This window comes from Oncorhynchus keta, chromosome 14, assembly GCF_023373465.1.
Source record: "Oncorhynchus keta strain PuntledgeMale-10-30-2019 chromosome 14, Oket_V2, whole genome shotgun sequence".
Taxonomy (NCBI): domain Eukaryota; kingdom Metazoa; phylum Chordata; class Actinopteri; order Salmoniformes; family Salmonidae; genus Oncorhynchus; species Oncorhynchus keta.
Window position 1 is genome coordinate 50235597 of NC_068434.1, and position 27663 is coordinate 50263259.

The 27663-nt window shown below is 41.5% G+C and overlaps 3 protein-coding genes across 8 annotated transcripts in view; 1 reads left to right on the top strand and 2 right to left on the bottom strand.

The window, feature by feature from the left end:
* The window catches only part of LOC118393570 (bromodomain-containing protein 3-like), a 28931-nt gene extending 19866 nt beyond the window's left edge, over positions 1-9065 (top strand). For all 5 annotated transcript variants that reach the window (XM_035786341.2, XM_035786340.2, XM_035786345.2 and 2 more), the window contains one exon: positions 6149-9065. In XM_035786341.2, the coding sequence (XP_035642234.1) occupies positions 6149-6267 (119 nt within the window). In that variant the 3' untranslated portion in view covers positions 6268-9065. The remainder of the gene's footprint in view (positions 1-6148) is intronic.
* A 1331-nt stretch (positions 9066-10396) lies between these two features.
* LOC118393572 (putative uncharacterized protein BRD3OS) lies at positions 10397-13549 on the bottom strand. The gene has a single exon (XM_035786347.2). It carries the CDS (start codon positions 13367-13369, stop codon positions 13109-13111), a length of 261 nt encoding a protein of 86 aa, XP_035642240.1. The 5' UTR covers positions 13370-13549; the 3' UTR covers positions 10397-13108.
* Positions 13550-15468: 1919 nt separating this feature from the next.
* Positions 15469-21912, bottom strand: LOC118393573 (endothelial differentiation-related factor 1 homolog). Of its 2 annotated transcripts, none has more exons than XM_035786348.2 (6): positions 21746-21912; positions 20743-20834; positions 20238-20289; positions 16526-16686; positions 16259-16352; positions 15469-16042 (listed from the first exon to the last, which is right to left on the bottom strand). In XM_035786348.2, the coding sequence occupies exons 1-6, from the start codon at positions 21753-21755 to the stop codon at positions 15981-15983; spliced, it is 471 nt and encodes a 156-aa protein (XP_035642241.1). In that variant the 5' UTR covers positions 21756-21912; the 3' UTR covers positions 15469-15980. The 2 variants fall into 2 exon arrangements, with proteins under 2 accessions (XP_035642241.1, XP_035642242.1); XM_035786349.2 differs by lacking the exon at positions 21746-21912 and adding an exon at positions 20947-21103.
* Between the last annotated feature and the right edge of the window lie 5751 nt (positions 21913-27663).

Genomic DNA, 27663 nt, shown 5'->3' on the forward strand with positions numbered 1-27663 from the left:
TCCTTTTATGGATAAAAATCTGTGAAAATCAAAAGAAACATGGTCCTCTTTTGTTTGAGTTTCGTGGGCAATCACCCTGATGGCACATAGTGATAGACAATCATTAGAAATAATACAAACATGGAATGGGACTAGGGCAGACCCCAGTGAGTCGACTCGTCGATTGTTTGGTCGATAGGCTGTTGACTGACAGACAGATTTCTTTAGTTAGAGCAGTAGCAAAACATATATTTTTTAAAATATCATGGTGTACGTAACACCTGTCTGAGTGAACTGAGTCATTGAGGAGGCCGTGGGGATGACACAGTCCATCAGTCTAAGACGTGCTACTGAAATTGTATATGGTTATATTACATAAGAACAATGGTGCCACACTAATAAAAATAACGTTTTTTGATATGCACTTCCTCCTGCATTGGATATTGGCCGCTGTCCGCAGTTCAGAAACACATCAGTGTGCTGTTGAATTGCCGCCTTTTCCTAGACCATGTTGCTATGTGAATATAAGCAAATTTAACAAGCATATTGGTGTTGAGAACAATGCAGAGGAGGAAAACAGCCCTCGCCTTATTTTCTAGGAAAAGTGAGGAAAGGAAACTCCAACTTAATTAGGTCTATAATCAGCGCTTGCTCCTTATCTTCTTTTTCTTGATTTCCAGTATTTTTCACTAGTCAATGATTCTACACAACTTTCCCTTCACCCCCTGAGCAAACAGTAAACATTCCCCCGTTTCGAGTTTTTGTCACATCCTCGGCATCCATTTTTCTGTCACGTGTTATGGTGTTCAGATTGTTATAACCAATTTATTGATGTGATTATGATGTGCTATAGGTCAGGCTCTATTGTGCCCTATTCGGATGGGATTTGTTTTACTGGGGGAGATCAGTAATGTAATTACACTAGCATTTTGAAAGAAAAGCACATTTTCTCACATTTTCTCATGCCAACATTAACAATGTCTACACTGTATTTCTGATGTTATTCAATTTGATGTTATTTTAATGGACAAAAATTGTGCTTTTCTTTCAAAAACAAGGACATTTCTAAGTTACCCCAAACTTTTGAACTATAGTGTATGTGCACGAGCACAAAACACCACATCTGTAGTCCCGTCCGAATCTACTATATCAATAATTTTTAACATGGCAGGAGAGCATCAATTCCAGCCAGAATAACGTACTCCAAGGTCCTCTGATAATACTAGTCCGGTGCAAATCCCTGTGTTTTGAGACATGTCTCAGTTGTTCACAGTTTGCGCAAGAAAACATGAAGTGATTCAATAAATTGCGTATAAGCTATATATGAATGGCATTAAATGTAGCCTATCAACTTTCAGAGAATGCTTTTGTGCGTTCAAACTGAAAATTGCCAAATGCAGTCGTATCCGGCCCGAGTCCGAAATGAATGACAGTACAGACTAGGCTCGAGTCATTCGGCCCAGATCTGGTAGCCTGAACTTTGTTTTTATTTGTTATTTAACTAGGCAAGTCAGTTAAGAACAAATTCTTATTTACAATGACGGCCTACCCAGGCCACACCCTAAGCTAGACAACGGAAGGCCAATTGTGTGCAGCCCTATGAGATTCCAAATCACGGCCGGTTGTGATGCAGCCTGGAATCGAACAAGGGTCTGTAGTGAAGCGTTTAGCACTGAGAAGCAGTGCCTTGGACTGCTGCGCCACTCTGGAGCCCTTAACTCAGCCAAAGGTGCTATTTTTGGGCCAGAATCGGCCTAGCAATGTCCCAAATCCACTCAATTCTACCCCACCCTTCCCCCACTAAAACATTGTTAAATGTAGTTAGTAATGTTATATTAAATGTAGGTAGTTATATTGCAGTTATCAACTGAAATATGAACAACATAAACATAAAAAAATACAGGACATTTTCTAATTAGTTAAATAGATGAAATTGACTTTGTGTGCGTGTCATCCCTCAACAGGCACTACACGCATGTACAGTAGCATGGATGTACCCAAATAAATGCACTATAAAACAGCTTAAACAAATGCAAATGCAGCTACTTTGATGTAATTGTATCTGCAGATTTGACATGACTAGCTAGCAAGCAAGGGATAAGAACATTGCCAGCCTGCATAGCAATCAAACAAATATAATGAACAAGTCAGCTTCTCTAGCAACCTAACCTAATAGAACTAACAACCAGGTTAAGTGGAAGGATGAAATGGTATGAATTTACATGTCATTTTTACCAGTAAATGTGTGCTTGTTTTCTTTGGCAACCGTGGTATAAGCGGGATAAACGCCTCTGCTCTGTACAATTTCTGGAACTAATAAACACGGGCAGGACCAAGTCATCCATTATTTCCAGATAATGTACAAAGCATCAGTGTTTATCCCTTACATGTACAGTTGAAGTTGGAAGTTTACATACACCTTAGCCAAATACATTTACACTCAGTTTTTCACAATTCCTGACATTTAATCCCAGTAAATATTCCCTGTTTTAGGTCAGTTAGGATCACCACTTTTATGTTAAGAATGTGAAATGTCAGAATAATAGATAAAAGTTATTTATTTCATCACATTCCCAGTGGGTCAGAGGTTTACATACTCAAATAGTATTTGGTAGCATTGCCTTTAAATTGTTTAACTTGGATCAAACATTTCAGGTAGCCTTCCATAAGCTTCCCACAATTAAGTTGGGTGAATTTTGGCCCATTTCTCCTGACAGCTGGTGTAACTGTGTCCGGTTTATAGGCCTCCTTGCTCGTACATGCTTTTTCAGTTCTGCCCACAAATTTTCTATAGGATTGAGGTCAAGGCTTTGTGATGGCCACACCGATATCTTGACTTTGTTGTCCTTAAGCCATTTTGCCCCAACTTTGGAAGTATGCTTGGGGTCATTGTCCATTTGGAAGACCCATTTGTGACCAAGCTTTAACTTTCTGATTGATGTCTTGAGATGTTGCTTCAATATATCCACATAATTTTCCATCCTCATGATGCCATCTATTTTGAAGTGAACCAGTCCCTCCTGCAGCAAAGCACCCCCACAACATGATGCTGCCACCCCCGTGCTTCACGGTTGGAATGGTGTTCTTCGGCTTGCAAGCGTACATAACGATGTTCATTATGGTCAAACAGTTCTATTTTTTGTTTCATCAGACCAGAGGACATTTCTCCAAAAATGATGATCTTTTTCACCATTTACAGTTGAAAACTGTAGTCTGGCTTTTTTATGCCGGTTTTGGCACAGTGGCTTCCTTGCTGAGCGGTGTTTTAGGACTCGATATTGGACTAATTTTACTGTGGATATAATAATAATAATAATATATGCCATTTAGCAGACGCTTTTATCCAAAGCGACTTACAGTCATGTGTGCATACATTCTACGTATGGGTGGTCCCGGGAATCGAACCCACTACCCTGGCGTTACAAGCGCCATGCTCTACCATATGAATACTTTTGTACCTGTTTCCTCCAGCATCTTCACAAGGGCCTTTGCTGTTTTTCTGGGATTGATTTGTACTTTTCACAACAAAGTACGTTCATCTCTAGGAGACAGAACGCGTCTCCTTCCTGAGCGGTATGACAGCTGCGTGGTCCCTTTGTTTATAATTGAGTACTGTTGTTTGTACAAATGAACGTGGTACCTTCAGGCGTTTGGAAAATGCTCCCAAGGATGAACCAGACTTGTGGAAGTCTACAATTTGTTTGTCTGAGGTCTTGGTGGATTTCTTTTCATTTTCCCATGATGTCAAGCAAAGAGGCACTGAATTTGAAGGTAGGCCTTGAAATATATCCACAGGTTCACCTCCAATTGACTCAAATGATGTCAATTAGCCTATCCGAAACTTCTAAAGCAATGACATTTTCTGGAATTTTCCAAGCTGTTTAAAGGCACAGTCAACTTAGTGTATGTAAACTTCTGACCCACTGGAATTCTGATACAGGGAAATAATCTCTGTAAACATTACTTGTGTCATGCACAAAGTAGATGTCCTAACCGACTTGCCAATACTATAGTTTGTTAACAATACATTAGTGGAGTGGTTGAAAAAATTAGTTTTAATGACTCCAACCTAAGTGTATGTAAACTTCCGACTTCAACTGTGGGTGTAAATTTAAATGTATCTATGTCTCTGGGTCTATCCGCCCTTTCCTTGCTGTATTTGGTCCTCTCCTTTCTGCCTCTGTCTGGTGCAAGCTGCAGCCACCTTATGATGAACTTCTCCAGCTCTCTATCTGTAGCTTTGGATGTGAGTGTTTCTCCTGACAGCACCTTTGAATAACATTAAAAAATAGCAAAAGTAGTTACAACAATTTGTCAGATTTGACGCCACACAAAAATCCTAGGATTCCAGACCTCAAATGGGAAGCACATCAACGTAATAACCACAAAGGTTTTCAATTTCAAAACCGATCAAGAGATTTAAATATAAGCCTGTTGTAGCACCACTGTGTGGTCAATATGAATGTGCATGCATATGTTGAGTCTTGACAGGGTTTGGAACATGTGTACCAAGTTTGGTTACAATACAAATATCTGCATCTGATTTTATGTGCCAGAACATTCCCACATTGTTTATTGGTCAGTTGACATTTTAAAAATAGTTAAGGTTAGGTATGGGATTTGGTTATATGTAAGGTTAGGGGAAGGGTCATGATTTGGGGTAGGTACGTCCCAAGGATCCCTGATAGCACGGGTGATAAACATATAGGAGCTATGGATCCAAGGACTGGCAATCCATTATATCAAGATTTTAGTTTTGTCGTGTCTCTGGCTTGTCATTAAATGTGAACTTATTTTATCAAATCAATTCTCTGTCATTATTATTACGTGATTAAACTAATCATGTAAATTGAATTAACTAGGAAGTCGGGGGACCATGGAAAATGTTCAAATTACACCAATTGGCTCAATTATTTATTTACTAACTAAATAATCACAGAAATACATAAACAAACAGTAGATATTGGTTACTAACAGTGATAGGAAAGAGTCCCTAGTGGGCTAAGCTGATACGACGGCTTGGTGGACAAAGGGAATGGGGTGGGACTGAGAGCGGGAAAGACGAATGGATTCATTACACACAATCTAAAATTATGTACATTGAAATGCAAGTATATATTTATGTCATTGTTGTCTTCTCTGTTGGAATCCAGTCCGTCTGCTGGAGAGTTCATCAGAGTCACTCTGGTTGCGTTTCCCCGAATATCAAAGTATTTCCTGGTTAGATTGGATACTTCAGAACACCATTCAGAAATGGTAGAATAGATGTTTCTATAGATCTCTATAATGGGTATACAGTGTCTAGTGAGTCTACACACCCTTGAACAGTTTTCATATTTGAGGTCGACTCCTTTTACTGTACAGCCACACCAGCTCAGGGTGCCGGCCTTCAGATTCACATTTTGAGTATTTGGCGTACGGTGGAGACAGTCCATTAGAGAGGCGGGAGGGTGGAGAGACAAATAAGAAGACGTATTGTAGAGCACGTCACTTTACATGGGGTTCAAGTGAGGAATGGGGTCAGCTAGAATGGATGGACTGTAATTGTTGTTCAACAAATAATACGTTATTATGAGTGAACTGTTGTCACATACGTTTATGGCTGTGAACAGTCAAGAGTATTTGGTGCATGGTGGTGGAAGGTGGAGACAATCCGTCGGATGCTGAGGGTGGAAAGACAGTCTGTGTCAATATATGGAAAAATACACATTTTAAAATGTTTACCATTCGATTGGTCGAAGGAACAGAGGACTCTTGGTCACCAAGATTTGTTGTTGTTGTTGTTGGGGACAGCGCTAAATGGGACACGTTTTCAGAGTGTTTCTGCGTTAAGCTTTAGCCATGGAGGGAAATAGAACAGATTCAGACATTTCTGTAAGAAACTCTCTGACTGCTTGGATGGCTACCTCTTTTTCTCCTCTAACCATGCACCTCAAAAGTGTTAGTCATTGAACAATATCAATAGTATGTCAATAGTATTGACATTGTAGTAAGTAGTATTGACTAAATATGGCCTATTACTAATTATGCTGCTTTGGGCTGTTTATAATATACTGTCCATTTGATGCTCTCTGTGAAAAGGATGGTTGTCTGTTTTCTCTAGTTGATATGTTTGTGTTTGACTGTGTGCCTTAGTATTGACCCTCTCCTCCTTCCTTCTTCTCTGCAGAGAAGGCAGGCTCGGCGCCAGCAGGGGGCGCCTCTCGGCTGAGCGGCAGCAGCAGCTCCTCTGACTCTGGCAGTAGCAGCTCCAGTGGCTCCAGCTCAGAAAGCAGCGACTCCGATTGATCAGTGAAAGAACCCCATACCCTGAGTCCCTCTCTCACCTTAGGTAATCTACCCTCCTTTTTAGCTAGTAGGGTATTGTCTTCTTTTCTTCCCCTGGATTACTTTTATAAGATAATGAAGACTTTCGATGACTGAAGATATTGATCATGTTTTGTATTTAGAAATGCCTTTAGAGACAAAGTAGGAAAACGTGTAAGAAGATATAGCTGACATAGTCAGGGTTTGTTTTTGCTGGCCCTCAAAGGGAAATGCCTGGTATCACCAGAACCACATGTTAGTTATTTTAATTGAAAAAAAATCTGCTTTACATGGGTGCTCGTAGCTGAATCAACTTTGAAAGACTGTTATACCAGTAGGAAATCTTTAAAAACACTAAGATTGATTTTGGTTTGGACAACATTGTCTCAAGGGACAAATGTTTTTTTCTCTTCCTGGGAAGGCTGTTGCCTGTAGTTTGACCTTTGCCACCTCACAACATTCCATTCCATTTTGTTTTACTTTATGTATACAGCTATATTGAAGAAATTAAGACGATTGTTATTTTTATGAGCATAAATCTCATTTCCATTGACAATGCAAAACAAATGGTTACTAGTCATCTATCGCAAAGAATTTATTTTTGTTATCAATCTTCCATGCTCCAATCAGTATTTAAATCTGTTATGTCTCAAGGGTCTGTTAAAATATAGTTGTGGGTTAACACTAGACTGCAGTTGAATAGAACATTGACTTAATCATGGCCCTATCTGTATTTCCTGAGGATATTTTATATACGCAAAGTAAAGTTGCTATTCGAACACCTTTTGCTGATTGTCTAATTATCATTTTTGTGTCTTGTTTTCTTAGCAGTGTTTTGCTTTGATATTTTGCATCAAGAATGTGGAGCATATACAAATGAACTTGTTTGGTTTGATACTTCCCAAAGTAATGTATTACTAGATGTACTCATACCTTTTAACATCTACTTCTTTATAAAGAGTTCACCTGATGATTTGTCAGGTGATTTTCTTTTATCAAGCAGTTGAGACTGAGTTCTATGTTTTTCTCAATTTTATTCGATAGGTCTTGACACTTCTATTGTCCTTTACATGTATCTATGCAGCCAGTGTTTAATGTTAAATGCTCCCCTCCTAAAATGTTTTACAACGCATCACATACTCTTGTGATTTGTTTCCTGGCCTGTTTGTATATTTGGCATGTGCCAAATCTGACAACTTTCATTATTGAATGAAATAACTATTTCCATTGTCTGTGTATGGGCTAGTCTTTCATTGAACATGATGGTTATATTCCACATGTAGGTGAATTAACACTTACAGTATAGCCTGTTTCTTTTGAGTGGAGAGCAATGGGCTCTCCATCTCATCTGGGTGATCGACTAAACACAAAATGTATAAAAACTCAATTGGTTTACTCAAGACCGAATTATTTTGTCAACATTTGAGCATTGCAAAGACCTATGTAAACAAAGCTACACTGAACAAAAATATAAACGCAACATGCAACAATTTCAACGATTTTACTGAGTTAAAGTTCATATAAGCCTAATCTATGGATTCACATGAATGAGAATACCAATATGCATCTGTTGGTCACAGATACCTTTTAAAGGTAGGGGCGTGGATCAGAAAACCAGTCGGTTCGCCATTTGCAGTGCGAAACATCTCCTTCGCATAGAGTTGATTAGCCTGCTAATTGTGACCTGCTCAATGGGTGACATATCTGGTGATTTTGCAGGCCATGGAAGAACTGGGACATGTTCAGCTTTGAAGGAATTGTGTGCAGATCCTTGCAAAACGGGGCCGTGCATTATCATGATGAAACATGAGGTGATGGCGGCGGATGAACGGCAGCATGCCAGTGGCCATCTAAGAGAAGCATTTGCCCACTGAAGTCGGAAACGACGCCAAACTGCAGTCAGGTCAAGACCCTGGTGAGGACGTCGAGCACGCAGATGAGCTTCCCTTGTACGTTCTGGTGAAATTCTTCGGTTGTGCAAACCCGCATTTTCATCAAGCAGGCTGGAGGATCACACGGCTGAAGAAGCCTGATGTGGAGTTCCTGGGCTGGACGTGGTTCCTCGTGGTCAGAGGTTGTGAGGGCGGTTGGATGTACTGCCAAATTCTCTAAAACGACATTGGTAGAGAAATGAACATTACATTCTCTGGTAACAGCTCTGGTGGACATTCCTGCAGTCAGCAGGCCAATTGCACACTCCCTCAACTTGAGACATCTGTGGTGTTGTGACAAAACTGCACATTTTAGACCTGATGTTTTATTGCCCCCAGCACAAGGTGCACCTGTGTACTGATCGTGCTGTTTAATCAGCGTCTTAATATGCCACATCTGTCAGGGGGATGGATTATCTTGGCAAATGAAAAATGCCCACTAACAAGGATGTAAACAAATTTGAGAGAAGTAAGCTTTTTGTGCATATGTAAAATTTTGGGGATCTTTTATTTCAGCTCATGAAACATGGGACCAACACTTCACATGTTGCGTGTATATTTTTGTTTAGTGTAGTTAAGTGTCCTAATAAACAATGTAGTCCAAATTCAGAATAATGTATTCAAACTGCTTGTTTACCCTTTTACAAATACACCTGCTGTGACTGGGTTTTTACTATTATGTATGTGAGGTGGTAAATGTATTTGCGATCGATTAGAGAATTTACAATGGCAATTCATGAATCTGAGATCATTAAATTAGTTGCTAGTAGTGGTGATTATTTTTTTAACTTTTAACAGCTAAATTCTCATTAACACAGACAACCTCTTACATTAAAACATTTGAAAACAGCTTGGTTTGCCTGAGTGATGTCATACGAGTTGAGACAAGTATATACAGTGCCTTCAAAGTATTCACACCCCTTGACTTTTTCCACATTTTGCGTTACAGCCTGAAATTCAAATGGATTAAATTGAGATCCACTGGCCTACACACTACCCCATAATGTCAATGTTGAATTATGTTTTTACAAATTAATTAAATGAAAACTGAAATGTCTTGAGTCAATAAGTATTCAATCCATTTTGTTATGGGAAGCCTAAATCAGTTCAGGAGTAAAAATGTGCTTAACAAGATTTTTGAATGACTACCTCATCTCTGTAGCCCACACATAATTGTAAGGTCCCTCAGTAAATTTCAAACACAAAGACTAGGGAGGTTTTCCAATGCCTCGCAAAGAATGGCACCTATTGGAAGAAGCAGACACTGAATATCCCTTTTGAGCATGGTGAAGTTATGAATTACACTGGATGGTGTATCAATACACCCAGTCACTACAAAGTTACGGGCGTACTTCCTAAGTCAGTTGCCAGAGAGGAAGGAAACCGCTCAGGGATTTCCCCATGAGGCCAATGGTGACTTTAAAACAGTTACACTGTTTAATGGTTGTGAAACTACGACAACATTGTAGTTTCTCCACAATTACTAACCTGAATGACAGTGAAAAGAAGGAAGCCTGTACAGAATAAAAATACTCAAACATGCATCCAGTTTTAAATATAACTGCACATAATTTGGGGCAAATTCAACAACACATCACTGAGTATCACTATCAAGCATGGTGGTGGCTGCATCATGTTTTGGGTATGCTTGTCATCGGCAAGGACTAGGGAGTTTTTTTAGGCTAAAAAGACACTGAATAGAGCTAAGCGGAGGCAAAATCTTAGAGGAAAACCTGGTTTCAGTCTGCTTTCCAACAGACACTGGGAGACATTCACATTTCAGCAGGATAACCTAAAACACAAGACCAAATATACTCTGGAGTTGCTTACGAAGATGACATTGAAAGTTCTAGTTACAGTTTAGATTTAAATTGTCTTGAAAATCTATTGCAAAACTGTAATTGCTGTCTAGCAATGATCAACAAGTAACTTGACAAGAGTTTGAAGAATTTTAAAAAGAATGAGCAAATATTGTACAATCCAGGTGTCCAAAGCTAATACCCAGGAAAATCTCAGCTGTAATCACTGCCAAAGATGATTCTACACTGAATAAAAATGTAACATGCAACAATTTCAAAGATTTTACCTAGTTAGTTCCTATAAAGACATCAGTCTATTGAAATAAATGCATTATGCCCTAATCTATGGATTTCACATGACTGGGAATACAGATATGCATCTGTTGGTCACAGATACTTTTTATTTTTAAAAGGTAAGAGCGTGGATCAGAAAAACAGTCAGTATTTGGTGTGACCATTTGCCTCATGCAGCACGACATGTCCTTCGCATAGAGTTGATCAGGCTGCTGATTGTGGCCTGTGGAATGTTGTCCCACTCCTCTTCAATGGCTGTGTGAAGTTAATGGATATTGGCAGGAACTGGAACACGCTGTCGAACACGTCGATCCAGAGCATCCCAAACATGCTCAATGGGTGACATTTCTGAGTGTAGGCCATGGAAGAACGGTGACATCAGCAAACCGCTCGCCCACACGCCGCAATACACACTGTCTGCTCGGTACAGTTGAAACAGGGATTCATCTGTGGCCTCCCCTCCTATTAACTTCTCTTGTCCCCTATCTCCGCCATCGAGTTGTTTGGTATTTGTCCCTCACCCTAATCTCTGAGACGGTTTTTGGCCTATGTAATATGATTCCACCTTATTCCTATATTGTCCATTTGCTTGTTTGATGACTCTGCCATGACCCAGGTCATAGCGGGACTTCTTGTACTTATTCCTGTCCTCAGCCATAGACAGGGTTGTCTACGTTAGCTCAGTGTGCGGTAGCCCTGTCCTCTAGTTTAGTGTCAATCTCTGTATTAATCCAGGGCTTTTGATTGGGAAAGCAGCGAACCCTCACAGTGGGGACGTTGCCGATGCATTTTCAAAAAAGCCAATGACGGAGGTGTGTTAACTCTTCAATGTTATCGGCGGAGTCTTGAAACATACTCCAATCAGTGGTGGCAAAGGAGTCCTGTAGCATCTCTGATTCTGGTGACCATTTCTCAATAGAGCGAGTCACAGGTACTTCCTGTTTGAGTTTCTGCTTGTAAACAGGAAGCAGGACTACGGAGTCATTTACCAAATGGCAGACGAGGGAGGGGCTTGTATGCTTGCTTGCTGGTAGAATAACAGTGATCTCTGACTTTATCGCCCCTTGTGGCGTTGGAGACGTGTTGATGGAAGTTGGGTATCACACGTCTTAGTGACTGGGAATTAAAATCGCCGGCAACCAGAACCTACATCGAGGCTGCTTTTCTTGCTTGTTTATAGCCTTGTACAGTTCGTTAAGTGCCAGATTGTTATTTTTCTTGTCCTGGGGTGGAATGTATACAACAGTCACAACAGTCACAGCTGAAAACTCCCTCGGGAGGTAGAAGGGTTGGCATTTGACCATCAGGTATTCCAAGACGAGGGAATAGTGGGTCGGCACTTCCATCGCACTGGAGTTAGCACACCAGTTGATGTAGAGGCAAACCCCTCCCCCCTCGATTTCCTTGACTCCTGTCTGCGCAGTGAATTGAGACTCCATCAAGTTGGATAGCCATGGGGGGTAATCTTGACCGAGAGCCATGTTTCCAGAGTCCCGTTGGAGCCAGAGCATTATGGTATTGGAACTGACCATGTTACCGTGCCTTCGGGAAGTAATTCAAACCCCTTGACTTTTTCCACATTTTGTTACGTTAGCCATATTCTAAAATGGATTAAATATAATTTTTTCCTCTAATCTACACACAATACCCCATGATGAAGCGAAAACAGGTTTAGACATATGTTGCGTTTTATTTTTGTTCAGTATAACATGTATTTACTCAGGGGTTGAATATTTACCTAATCAAGAGTTTGATTTCTTTACTGATTTAAAACAAAAAAAAATCCACTTTGACATGTGTAGATCGTTGACAGAAAACTATATTAATTTAAATACCCCTTTATAACAACAGAATGTGGCAAAAGTAGGGGTTTGAATACTTTCTAAAGGGTTTTCACCATATTCATTGATTTGTTCCTTTTAGTTCTTGGTCATAGGTAATTTTTATTTCAAAACAATTGTATGTATTTGCATACCCTCCTGCTGCAACTTAAATATTTTGTAACACAGTATAGTAACTTCTGTAGACATGTCTTTGAGAAATGTAAGATTCATGTTGTTTTAAGGGTGAAAATATATGGGGATGCAGGGCAAACAAAGTGAATATTTGATGTAATTATTTACATGGGATCCCTTATTTTCTGAGTTTGTTTTAATGAATAAACTACATACAATTGTGAGCTCCTGGAGTCTTTGTATACTATCCACATCACAGCTGTTAAAGCTGGCAGGGGCATTAGCTATGTTAAAGGTTTATGGTATGTAACAGACAGAAATTGAATTGAAAGTGCAGACTTATTTCACAGGACAATGCACATAATCAACCTCCACTTGCTGTTGCAACAATTGTCTTGTTACAAGTGTTTGTGAGAGACAAGCGCATATATTGACAATACTGCATTGAAATGCAAAAATGCTATAAATGATTTAAAAAATGCTTTACATTTAACTAGGCAAGTCAAATTCTTATTTTCAATGACGGCCTAGGAACAGTGAGTAACTGCCTTGTTCAGGGGTAGAAAGACGTGTTTTGCCTTGTCAGCTTGTCCAACGCCCTAACCACTAGGACACCTGCTGCCCCAATGTAAGCCTTAGCTAACACTGCCATACCCCAATGTACATGCACAGGCTTACTTTGACCACCACATAGTCGGCCAGTGAATGGTCATGACATGTTTATGGCAGACGTCTTTCAGGACACAAATAATCAACTTCAGTCTGCACCATATATTTTTGCAAAAACAGTTTACAAATATGGAAGCGTAGGGCATATGAATAAATGTATGTGTCACTATAACTGTCACATAATCAAACATATTCTGGAACTTCCAGCGTCAGCAATTGGATCCACTGTGACAGTTCGTTTGTCCCGTACCACGACTGCCTGGTTTCCATACTGACTGTACCACGTACTTTGACTCCGAGTGAGGTAGTTACTCGGTGGTCCCTGTTCCAGCTCCATTTGCTGCTGTTGCCAAATTAGCAGCGACGTGTCCTTGAACCTAAACCGAGCATAGCCCTCTGAGAGGGCTTTCTCGACTAAAGGATATCTCCCAGACATGATGTTGCCGTCATCGCTCCAATCTCTTGTTTTGTTAACACTGACTGCCTGGATGGGCAGTGCTGGGGTAGCGTTGTCGTAGTTCTCGAAGAAAACGGTTCGGGTTGCGCGACAGATTAAGCAGCTAGCTAGATTTTCTGGTTGGCAGTAGCTAGTAAATGACACCGTCACCAACCATTCTTTTGTGACATCCAACCGTGTAAAACGTTGACGACTACACGTACTTGTGGATATAGATAACGTTAGCTAGCTTGTTGCTAACGTAACAGTCATTGTTAGCGATCCAAGCTTCCTTAAAAAAATACATAGTCTATCAACTGGGTTTGTTCAGTGCGATTCCGTAGTGATTTGCAATATTGACGCAGGTTTTACAGCACAAATTCATCAGACATGGCTGAGCCGAGATGTATTTGTCGCTGCTGCCAGAGTTAAGTCAACGCTTAAGTTTCACCAGAAGTGTCAAACTCTGCGTTCCGGCGGAAGTGATTCATTGTCAATGGAGCAGTGCGCAACGCTAAATTTGGGATCCAGCACTAGGATGCACTAGCACTAGTACCGCGAGTTCAATATTTTCAACTCGTACGTTGTATTACGGTGCGGTGGTACAAACAGAAGTTCATAAAAGTTCCCTATGGGGAAGAGTCACCATAGAGGCCAAAATTATGACTAATTGTAGTTAGAGACAAGAAGACACCAGCTGAAGGACTTGTGTAATTTAGCATGCCATCATGCATGGCAAGCAAGTGAATTGAAATCCGTACTCTATATGAAAACCAGTTAAATATATTGATGTTGCTAGAGATTGAGACAGACAAGAAAACTATACTGAACAAAAACAAACACATTTGATGTGTTGGTCACATGTTTCATGAGCTGAAATAAAATATATTGGAAACATTCCAATACGCACAACAATAGTATCTCTCTCAAATGTTGTGCACAAATTTGTTTACACCCCTGTTAGATGGCTGAAGTATTGATGGAGTGTGCAATTAGCATGCTGACTGCAGGAATGTCCACAAGACCTGTTGCCAGAGAATGTAATGTTAATCTCTACCATAAGCCACCTCTAACGTTGTTTTAGAGTTTGGCAGTACGTCCAACTGGCCTCACACCCGCAGACCACGTTGTATGATAGCGGTTTGCTGTTGTCAATGTGAACAGAATGCCTCATGGCGGCTGTGGGGATATGGTATGAGCAGGCATAAACTACAGACAGCAAACGCAATTGCATTTTATCGATGGCAATTGAATGCACAGATCCACCGTGATGAGATCCTGAGGCCCATTGTCGTGCCATCACCTCATGTTTCAGCATTATAATGCAAGGATCTGTACACAATTTCTGGAAGCTGAAAACATCCCAGTTCTTCCATGGTCTGCATACTCTCCAGAAATGTCACACATTGAGCTTGTTTGGGATGCTCTGGATTGATGTGTACGACAGTGTGTTCCAATTCCTGCAACTCCACACAGCCATTGAAGAGTGGGATAATGTTCCACAGGCCACAATCTACAGTATGCAAAGATGTGTCGTGCTGCATGAGGCAAATGGTCACACCAGATACTGACTAGTTTTCTGTTCCACATCACTACTTATTTTATTAAAGGTATGTGAACAACTGAAGCTGTATATGTAGTTCCAGTCATGTGAAATGTATAGATTAGAGCTTAATGCATTTACTTCAATTGACCGATTTCCTCATATGAAGTGTAACTCAGTCAAATCTTACATTTTTTCATGTTATGTTTATTTTTGTTCAGTAATTAATTGTTGTAATGCACACCAGTCTGTTAGTATCTCACCCAGCCTATGTAACCAGTAGGTCAATAGGAGAATAACTTTAATTTGTTATAATCATTTGCTTTGGTTGACCAGGGCGAAAATGATCTTCTCCATGTTGCAAACCATTCTGCAACCGTGCGAAGCACATGTGCATATAGTACGGAAAATGCAGGCTACACATCCAGCAAAAAAAAACATATGGCAAAACAAATGTGCATCTGGTAGACAAGCAGTACCAAAGACAGAAGCTGTATATGGCAACATTGTGTTCAAAAAAATCTTATCGAAGTAGAATGATTGATTAAGACAATGGTTCCATATACCATATTTTATTATTTAGTTTAACTTCAGGCCCTTGATTGAATAAATCACTTTTTCAGGAGATATCAGCCCATGAAAGCAGCATTCTTGCATAAATGTTTGAAAAGCATACACTATAATAAAACATTTTAGCCAAAATGCCAAACTTATCCATGTCTAGTTGAAAGGGAATGACCACACAACGAGCATGGAGACAGACCTCAGGGAGTATAGAATATAGTTTTGAAGACATTAAAACCATTCATTAAAATCCATTCTCTTCTTGTGGTTTGCTGAAAGCCAGATGCAAAACAAAACCACAATAAATTTGAATTTAGTTATGCAATATTGTTTAAATCAGGTCCCACAAGCTTGACATTCATTACTGGAATCAGCGCAGTAAAAGAAAGTAGCAGCCCGAGTTAATTAAATAAACTGGTTAAGATGTGCTAGCGCTCCAGAGAATTGACAAGGCTGTCAGCTGTGGTGGTAGTACTGTAGGCTAGCTGCTTCAAGGCATTGCCTTCACTTTTTCTTTGGGACTGCCTCCAAGGGTTTCCCAATGTCCTTCCCACGCAACTTCAGTCCTATGGATAACATGGAGGAAAATCGCTCAGATTTTTGTTGACACCACCTCCAAACACCTGGGCTTAATTGTTCCATTAGTGATACTGATAATAAAATACGATTGTAATCAGACTAGTTAGTACAAAAATAACCCAATAATGGTGTCAAACAGGCCTATGGTGCAAGAAGGGTGATATGAAGCTATGACAGAAAAAATAGCTGAAAATAAAACTCACCAATTGCTCTTTCAATCTTTCCCATTACTTGGTTATTGGGGATAGCCTTTCCAGATTCGTAGTCTCCAATTATCTGTGGTTTTTCATTGATTTTCTAAAAACAAAATAAAAAGACCAACAACATATCCATGACTGGTAAAGAACATTTATTTGCTCCAAGCCCTGCTAAGCCAAGGTAAATACACTTCAATAAACAACCCTCAGTGAAAATGAACCGAGTTCCTATTTTGTAAACTCTTTAATCCACATTTGGGAGAGTGCACTTACAGTGGCCAGGTCTTTCTGCGTCAGGCCCTGATTTTGCCGGCCTTGTTGGATGACCTTGCCCACCTCCAGAGATACTCTTTGGTGTTGAAGCTCTTCAGTCTCTCTGTCAAGCTTTGCTGTATTCTTGGTGATCACGTGCTGTTTGTTTTGTCCTGCAGCCCCTGAGAGAGGGGAGAGAAAGGTAATAGCAAGGTTTCACAAACTCAGTGCTCGAGACCAAGGGGTGTACATTGTTTTTTCCCCCTAGCACTACACAGATTTAAATAATCAACTAATCACCCAGCTTTGATCATTCGAATCATCTGCGTCGTGTTAAGGCAAAAAACAAAATGTGCCCCCATTGGGGTCCAGAGGACCAAGTTTGGGAAACTGGGTAATAAGCTAACAAATTCAACAACAAGATCTAATTATTGTGACTATGTATTTTAAGATACAAGACTGAAACAAAAATGACCACCCTCTGTTCTTTATTCCTAATCCTGGGGACCCACATGGTCTGCAGGCTTTTGTTTCAGCCCAGTAGACACACTTTGACTCAACTAATCATAAAGCACTTGAGTTTAATCAATGTTACAATTAGGCTGGAAAAGCACACCCTGTGGATCCCAAGAATCAAGATTGACATTGTATTATATCACAGTTTTACAGCAGTTGTCGAAAGACAATGGGTGGCCCCTTTAGTTTACATACCATACAAAATGGCACTATATGAATATACAAAATGGCTCTAACCACCTGTATTGGCAGATTTAAATAACTTGATTTCTAGACTTATGTCGCAGACAAATGTGTGCGTTTGTGCTTAAATATGAGTAAGTTTACTCCCCTTCAGTACACAATTCAAATATTTGCTCAATACTGCCATGATTTCATTGGAAAATCATGAAAATCTAGTTGGCAGTAAAGATCAAAAATGTAAAAACTCAAGGCCTTGATGACCAACTGGCCCTCCAAATACACCTCCGCTGTCTTCAACCAGGACCTCAGCGATCACTGCCTCATTGCCTGTATCCGCTACGGAGCCGCAGTCAAACGACCACCCCTCATCACTGTCAAACGCTCCCGAAAACACTTCTGTGAGCAGGCCTTTCTAATCGACCTGGCCTGGGTATCCTGGAAGGACATTGACCTCATCCCGTCAGTTGAGGATGCCTGGTCATTCTTTAAAAGTAACTTCGTCACCATTTTAGATAAGCATGCTCTGTTCAAAAAAATGCAGAACTAAGAACAGATATAGCCCTTGGTTCACTCCAGACCTGACTGCCCTCGACCAGCACAAAAACATCCTGTGGCGGACTGCAATAGCATCGAATAGTCCCCGCGATATGCAACTGTTCAGGGAAGTCAGGAACCAATGCACGCAGTCAGTCAGGAAAGCTAAGGCCAGCTTCTTCAGGCAGAAATTTGCATCCTGTAGCTCCAACTCCAAAAAGTTCTGGGACACTGAAGTCCATGGAGAACAAGAGCACCTCCTCCCAGCTGCCCACTGCACTCTGAGGCTAGGTAACACGGTCACCACCGATAAATCCATGATTATCGAAAACTTCAACAAGCATTTCTCAACGGCTGGCCATGCCTTCCGCCTGGCTACTCCAACCTCGGCCAACAGCTCCCCCCCCCCGCAGCTACTCGCCCAAGCCTCTCCAGGTTCTCCTTTACCCAAATCCAGATAGCAGATGTTCTGAAAGAGCTGCAAAACCTGGACCCGTACAAATCAGCTGGGCTTGACAATCTGGACCCTCTATTTCTGAAACTATCCGCCGCCAATGTCGCAACCCCTATTACCAGCCTGTTCAACCTCTCTTTCATATCGTCTGAGATCCCCAAGGATTGGAAAGCTGCCGCAGTCATCCCCCTCTTCAAAGGGGGAGACACCCTGGACCCAAACTGTTACAGACCTATATCCATCCTGCCCTGCCTATCTAAGGTCTCCGAAAGCCAAGTCAACAAACAGGTCACTGACCATCTCGAATCCTATCGTACCTTTTCCGCTGTGCAATCTGGTTTCTGAGCCGGTCACGGGTGCACCTCAGCCACGCTCAAGGTACTAAACGATATCATAACCACCATCGATAAAAGACAGTACTGTGCAGCCGTCTTCATCGACCTTGCCAAGGCTTTCGACTCTGTCAATCACCATATTCTTATCGGCAGACTCAGTAGCCTCGATTTTTCTAATGACTGCCTTGCCTGGTTCACCAACTACTTTGCAGACAGAGTTCAGTGTGTCAAATTGGAGGGCATGCTGTCCGGTCCTCTGGCAGTCTATGGGGGTGCCACAGGGTTCAATTCTCGGGCCGACTCTTTTCTCTGTTGCGGGCGATTCCCTGATCCACCTCTACGCAGACGACACCATTCTATATACTTCCGGCCCGTCCTTGGACACTGTGCTATCTAAACTCCAAACGAGCTTCAATGCCATACAACACTCCTTCCGTGGCCTCCAACTGCTCTTAAACACTAGTAAAACCAAATGCATGCTTTTCAACCGTTCGCTGCCTGCACCCGCACGCCTGACTAGCATCACCACCCTGGATGGTTCCGACCTTGAATATGTGGACATCTATAAGTACCTAGGTGTCTGGCTAGACTGTAAACTCTCCTTCCAGACTCATATCAAACATCTCCAATCGAAAATCAAATCTAGAGTCGGCTTTCTATTCCGCAACAAAGCCTCCTTCACTCACGCCGCCAAACTTACCCTAGTAAAACTGACTATCCTACCGATCCTCGACTTCGGCGATGTCATCTACAAAATAGCTTCCAACACTCTACTCAGCAAACTGGATGCAGTTTATCACAGTGCCATCCGTTTTGTCACTAAAGCACCTTATACCACCCACCACTGCGACCTGTATGCTCTATAGTCGGCTGGCCCTCGCTACATATTCGTCGCCAGACCCACTGGCTCCAGGTCATCTACAAGTCCATGCTAGGTAGCTCCGCCTTATCTCAGTTCACTGGTCACGATGGCAACACCCACCCGTAGCATGAGCTCCAGCAGGTGTGTCTCACTGATCATCCCTAAAGCCAACACCTCATTTGGCCGCCTTTCGTTCCAGTTCTCTGCTGCCTGTGACTGAAACGAATTGCAAAAAAATAAATAAATAAATTAAAATAAAAATTAAATAAAAAAAATTGCTGAAGTTGGAGACTTATCTCACCAACTTCAAACATCTGCTATCTGAGCAGCTAACCGATCGCTGCAGCTGTACATAGTCTATCGGTAAATAGCCCACCCATTTTTACCTACCTCATCCCCATACTGTTTTTATTTATTTACTTTTCTGCTCTTTTGCACACCAATGTCTCTACCTGTACATGACCATCTGATCATTTATCACTCCAGCGTTAATCTGCAAAATTGTAATTATTCGCCTACCTCCTCATGCCTTTTGCACACAATGTATATAGACTCCCTTTTTTTTCCTACTGTGTTATTGACTTGTTAATTGTTTACTCCATGTGTAACTCTGTGTTGTCTGTTCACACTGCTATGCTTTATCTTGGCCAGGTCGCAGTTGCAAATGAGAACTTGTTCTCAACTAGCCTACCTGGTTAAATAAAGGTGAAAAAAATAAATATTGAGATGGTGTGTGTGTAGCAAGCTATCCATCTTCTCAACATTGAATAATAACCACAGACATGGCACAACATCCTACCAAACCAAAAGATAATACAAGGACAAGAGCAAATTGATGGGAGTTCTTACATTTCTTAGTGGTATCAAGTTCTTCTCCACGTCTTTGAGCTGCTGCAACAGCCTAAACGACAGTAAACGTGTCACATTGTTGTGTCAATGTGTCCTGACTGTGTAGACAGTTCATGCATTTTAACTTGTTAAACGTTAGCCACATTACAAGACACACACCGTTAAAGGGAAAGTCAATAATAATACCACCACCATATTTGGTTAACATAACTAGCTACAGTATAGTAACGTTAGTTGGCTAACGTTACTAGCTAGCTAGGTACATTTGGAACCATTTCTGGCCAACTTATTACAAGTTCGAATGCAAATAAGCTAGCAGGGTAGACAGCTAGTAAGACTTGAAAAAAAACGAAAATAGTTTACGCAAAAAGATAGCCAAGCCAGCTAGGTCCCAGTTCACTAACAAGCGTGTTCAGACGCTGGCTAGCCAGACTACGCTAGTAATCGGCTAACGTTCGCAAACGCATTAGCCCAAGCCTGCCTCTACCTCACTAACGTTAGCTACCTGTTTCGACTTCGACTGTGCGACAGTTGGTCCCTTCTTCCTCAGTATGGTCACGGTATCCCAGTCACTTTCTGCCATGTTTTTGAGTTTACCTTGATGGAAACAACGTATAAACAGGTTGGTTTAGATACACATGTAAAGTCAGTATGCTATACGATAACTTTAGCGCACGCTAATAACGTGGTAACTATGAAAGTACCGTACTCTATCGAATAGTCGACCCCGCCATTCACAAGAGTTCTATAATGACGTCACATACCGTCCTTAGCGCATTGAGCAATACTAATGCCGCATTCAAATCAATTAGGAACTCGGAAAAATACGAGGACAAATCAAGAAGTCAGTGATTTTCAGGCCGGAGCTATAGAAAGAGGCCAGAGTTCACGAGTAGGAATTCCGCGTTGGGATGGACGTTCAAATCGATTTTCCCAGTTGGATTTAGTTTTTTTTCCCGAGTTCCCAATTGTTTGAGCGCTCAGACGGACCGAGCTCCCTGTTGTTTTGAACGCGTCATGTGAACTAGAGACAGCCTCCAAAATGGCCGAAAGTTGTAGTCAACGTAAATTCACTCTGGCTGTCGATTCGATATTAGAGCGCTCTTGTCTGAGTGTGCACTGAGGAATTTATGAACGTAAACCACCTGTTGAATATGACCAGTGTCAGTAAACGTCGGCAAAAAACGTAATTAATTAGACTTCAGCAGCACAGTTAGTTACCAACGCTCTAGTCTAGATAACATTAAAACAGCCTAACCAGCTCTGCTAGCGCGAAGAAAATGGTCAGCGTGGGGTGTTCTCTCATTTATTTACAGAAGTAGCTAGCAGGCTAACTTTACCCAGTTAGCTTGGGTACTTGACTGCCAGTGAGGTCAGAAAGCTCAGATCCACCCTACTTCTTGTCCAGTGTGCGCACTGAAAACTCCCAGAGCGAAATGCTCTGAATTTACAAACGGACTACCTATGTAGTTGGAATACCTATGTAAGAGTGCTGCTCATTGACTTACAGCTCAGCATTCAACACCACAGTAGCCTCCAAACTCATCATAAAGCTTGAGTCCTTGAGTCCCCACCCTGCGCAACTGGGTCCTGGACTTCCTGACAGGCTGTACATATCACAAACAAACTGAAATGGTCTACACACACAGACAGAGTGGAGAAAAAGGCGCAACAGCGCCTCTTCAACCTCAGGAGGCTGAAAAAAATGTGGCTTGTCACCGAAAACCCTCACTAAATTTTACAGGTGCACAATCAAGAGCATCCTGTCATGCCGTATCACTGCCTGGTATTGTAACTGTACTGCCCACAACCGCAGGGCTCTCCAGAGGGTGGTGCGGTCTGCACAACGCATCCCCGGGAGCATACTGCCCTCCAGGACAAACTCAGTTTACCCGTTTATTCGTGGATTAATTGAGTAAAGGAACTTGTGGATTTCAGGTCAAATAACAACCCAATGATTTTATCCCAGGACAAATTATCTAGCAACAGCAAGCTAGCGAGCTAAATTGCCATACGTTTAATGCTTTTTGACCTGTCCCCAAATTAATATTTATTAACCCTGGTGTCCTGGCTAAATTACCAATCTGGCCCTCATACCATCACGGTCACCTAATCATCCCCAGTTTACAAATGGCTTATTCATCCCCCTCCTCTCCCCTGTAACTAAACTCAGCATAAAAAAGCGTCCCTTTTTCAGGGACCCTGTCTTTCAAAGATAATTAGTAAAAATCCAATTACCTTCACAGATCTTCATTGTAAAGGGTTTTAACACTTTCCCATGCTTTTGATGAACCATAACTAATTAATGAACATGCACCTGTGGAACGGTCATTAAGACACTAACAGCTTACAGACGGTAGGCAATTAAGGTCACAGTTCTGAAAAACGTAGGACACTATAAAGAGGCATTTCTACTAACTCTGAAAAACACCGAAATAAAGATGCCCAGGGTCCCTGCTCATCTGTGCGAATGTGCCTTAGGCATGCTGCAAGGAGGCATGAGGACTGCAGATGTGGCCAGGGCAATAAATTGCAATGTCCGTACTGTGAGACGCCGAAGACAGCGCTACAGGGAGACATGACGGACAGCTGATCATCCTCGCAGTGGCAGATCACGTGTAACACCTGCACATAATCGGTACATCTAAACATCACACCTGTGGGACAGGTACAGGTTGGCAACAACAACTGCCCGAGTTACACCAGGAACGCACAATCCCTCCATCAGTGCTCAGACTGTCCACAATAGACTGGACTGAGAGCTTGTAGGCCTGTTGCAAGGCAGGTCCTCACCAGACGTCACAGGCAACAACGTTGCCTATGGGCACAAACCCACCGTCACTGGACCAGACAGGACTGGCAAAAAGTGCTCTTCACTGACGAATCGCGGTTTTGTCTCTGTTAGTCCGATGTCTGTGGAACTTGTTCAGTTTGTTTCAGTTGTTGAATCTTATGTTCATACAAATATTTAAGTTAGTTGAAAATAAACGCAGTTGACAGGGAGAGGACGTTTCTTTTTTTGCTGAGCTTATTCCCCCGGTCATTACTATAAATGAGAATGTGTTCAGTTAATTTACCTGGTAAAAGAAGGTTACCGGAGTGACAAGTCTATGTCCAAGAGGCTTCTAAACAGCTTCTACCCCTAAGCCAAAAAACTCCTGAACAGCTAATCAAATGGCTACCCAGGCTATTTGCTTCTGCGCTGCTGCTCCTCGCTATTATTATCTATTCATAGTCACCTTAATAACTATACCTACATGTACATATTACCTCAATTACCTTGACAACAGTGCCCCCGCACTTCAACTCTGTACCGGTACCCCCTGTATATAGCCCCGATATTGTTATTTACTGCTACTGCTAATTATTTGTTATTCTTGTCTCTACTTGAAAAATAAAAAAATTGGGGTGTTTTATTAAAACTGCATTGTTGGTTAAGGGCTAATAAGTAAGCATCACTGTAAGGTGAAATACCTGTTGTATTCGGCGCATGTGACAACATTTCATTTGATTTTAAATATCTACATGTGCGCTATTGTGCACATGGACACACGTGTGTGTGCGGTCTGGTCTGCATGTTATTGTAAAATGGATTAAATACAAATAAAAAAATCACACACACACAATACCCCATAATGACAAAGTGAAAACAGGTTTTCATAAATTTTAGCAAATTTCTTAACTAAACAAATGCCTTATTTACAGAAGTATTCAGACCCTTGCTATGAGACTACAAATTGAGCTCAGGTACATCCTTTTCCCATTAATCATCCATGTGATGTTTCTACAACTTGATTGGAGTCCACCTGTGGTACATTCAATTGATTGTACATGATTTGGAAAGGCACACACCTGTCTATTTAAGGTCCCAGAGTTGACAGTGCATGTCAGAGCAAAAACCAAGCCATGAGGTCGAAGGAATTGTCCTTAGAGCTCAGAGACAGGATTGTGTCGAGGCAAAGATCTGGGGAAGGGTACCAAAAAAGGTCTGCAGCATTGAAGGTTCCCAAGAACAGAGTGGCCTCCATCATTCTTAAATGGAAGAAGTTTGGAACCACCAAGACTCTTCCTTGAGAGTCTTCCAAGAACCTGATGGTCACTCCGACAGATCTCCAGAGTTCCTCTGTGGAGATAGAAGACCCCTTCCAGAAGGACAACCAACTCTGCAGAACACCAATCAGGCCTTTATGGTAGAGTGGCCAGACGGAAGCCACTTCTCAGTAAAAGACAACAGTCCGCTTGGAGTTTGCCAAAAGGCACCTAAAGGATTCTCAGACCATGAGAAACCAGATTCTCTGATCTGATGAAATCAAGATTGAACTCTTTGGCCTAAATGCCTAGCGTCAAGTCTGTCAGAACCTGGCACCATCCCTACGGTGAAGTATGGTGGTAGCAGCATCATGCTGTGGGGATGTTTTCGGCGGCATGGACTGGGAGACTAGTCAGGATTGAGGGAAAGATGAACGGAGAAAAGTACAGAGGTCCTGGATAAAAACCGGAGCTCAGACTGTGGCGAAGGTTCACCTTGCAACAGGACAACGAGCCTAAGCACCCAGCCAAGACAACGCAGGATTGGCCTCAGGCCAAGTCTCTGAATGTCCTTGAGTGGCCCAGCCAGAGCCTAGACTTCAACCCGATCGAATATCTTGGTAGAGACCTGAAAATAGCTGTGCAGCGACGTTCCCCATTCAACCTGACCGAGCTTGAGAGGATCTGCAGAGAAGAATACTGGTGTGCAAAGCTTGTAGCGTCATACCCAAGAAGACTCGAGGCTGTAATCACTGCCGAAGGTGCTTCAACAAAGTACTGAGTGAAGGGTCTGAATTCTTATGTAAATATAATATTTCAGTTTTTATTTATTTTTTATACATGAGCAAACATGTCTAAACCTGTTTTTGACTTGTCATTATGGGGTATATTTAATCCATTTTAGAATAAGGCTGTAACGTAACAAAATGTGGAACAAGTCAAGGGGTCTGAATACTTTCCGAACATACTGTACACAACTATGACAGGACACGATCAGTAAAGACTAAGATCCTCATTTGGGTTCTGGGTCAAAAGAGTAGCAAGTAAGGCTGCCTTTCTGCTGACTTCTGTGGTCTACGTCATACTCCTCTTATACATAGAGAGAAAAACTACGTGGCTGCTGTTTAAATTAACTACTTAGTACAATTTTATTTTTTTAAATCAGGGTGAATAACAGGGAGAGGACATAACCATAAACTATTATCTACAAACTACAATTTATACTACCACAGATGTTCTAACAATAACTACACTACTAAATGAACTATAAAACAGGAGACCTTAAGCATCCTCATTTTAACAGTCGGACTGATCTTGGCTGCCAATAAGGGGAGGGGGGAGAATAAGGGAGGAGGTGTTGGGAGGGAATAAGGAAACGGGAGACAAGGTGGGGCAGAAGGTGAGGAAAGGAGAATAAGGGAGGAGGTGTTGGGAGGGAATAAGGAAACGGGAGACAAGGTGGGGCAGAAGGTGAGGAAAGGAGAATAAGGGAGGAGGTGTTGGGAGGGAATAAGGAAACGGGAGACAAGGTGGGGCAGAAGGTGAGGAAAGGAGAATAAGGGAGGAGGTGTTGGGAGGGAATAAGGAAACGGGAGACAAGGTGGGGCAGAAGGTGAGGAAAGGAGAATAAGGGAGGAGGTGTTAGGAGGGAATAAGGAAACGGGAGACATCCAGCAGAAACTAGAGTAGAGGTGAGAAAGAGAACAGAAGAGAACAGGAGACCATAAGCATAGACCCACAACCCCAGCAGATGCCAAATGTAGTTCAGGTGGTCTGCAGCAGGTTCAGGTGACAGAAGGAGTGGATAAGAGCTTCTGCTAAAATGACTTAAATGTAAAAAGGTGGTGTCCATAGGCTCTAAAGGACTTCTTAAACTTCAGTGTATTGTGTAGAAGAATAAGAGAACAAGGATCTAGAACACAACCATAAACTTTAATTAAACTTAAAAACACTGGTACTGGCCTATATACACACAATGACTGGGGGTTCCAGAGAAGAGGTTTAAAAACAACTGATTCCCAGTGATGGGTTCTGATTTCTTGACTTATGAAATCATAAAATGTACTTATTCATGTCACTGAGGGAGAGAGGGGAATGTATAATGTTTACATTACGTCAGGATTTGTTATTTTTAGCCATCAGGGATCCTATGGGAGGAGAAGAGACAGTCTGATATCAGTCACCATGACCGCTGTGATTTGGAGTTGAGTGAGCGCGTTGGGACAGAGGTCAGGTCAGATGAAGTGAGGAAGAACAGATAAGGCTCTGTCTAGCAACAGAGATGCATTGGCTGTTCAGATGTGTAGAGGGAGACTCAGCATAGGAGAAAGGGTTAAATACCAGTGCTTGTGTGAATATGTATTTTTCTGTTTAGTTGTTTGATCCTTTGGGATGAATAAACTGTGTCCGTCGAGTTCTTTCTCTGATATTTAGAACCTAACACCAGAAACTCCAGAGGCCTCTTCTGCTCCTGGAAAGGATAGAAGCTGCTCTTGTCGTGCGAGAGAAAGAGAACACATTAGCCAGTCATATTTCCATAAAATGGAAAACATAAAGACCGAAATTACACACGTTTTAGAAAGAGAAAGATTACCAGTCAACCAGTCCAACCAAACACTACCAATGAGCAACATAGCATGTATCAACAACATGCTTCTGAAATATTCAACTAATGAATACTAATAGAAGGTAGAACATAGAATTGAAGTAAGACAAGCTTCACATATAAATGTGCTGGCTACATACAAATCACTTAATTTAACACATTAAAATAAGGATCTCAGTCAGTGTGTGTTCAGACACACCTCTGCTGTGAATTCAATAAATGTGATATTAAACCTTACAAACTTTTCAATTACTCAGGAGGAAGATATGGCTGTAAACATCAGACGTAGGGACATCAGTCTGCAGAAGTACTTCAAAGACATGAAGGGGTTTATGCTGTGTGCGAGGAGCACCTTGAAGAGTGTTTTATTATGATTATGTAGAGCTACTATGTTTATCAATAAAAATGAATTTCACTCATATCTGAAACTTTTCTGTTGAAAATGTCTCTTTCAACAGGGTTCAATATAAGACACTGTCCTCCGAGGCAATACCTACCAGAATACATTGCAGGAATCCACCCCCTGGATCTGCAACAGATGCACGGCGTAGTAGCAAAAATAAGTAAGCCAACTATAAACTTTTTAGATTAGCAATTTAAGATGCATCGTCATTGTTTTATATCAATGCAACAGGTTTAAAGTCTTGAATTGTCTAGTTTTGAAGGAGAGGACAGGGAAACAGATGGAGTTTTATGTGAGAAAGAGAGGAGAGAGAGTGGAGAGTGGAAGAGAGCGTGGACCAAGCTCCAGCAGAGGAAGCAGCAGATGTACCTGCATTTATTTATTTTTTA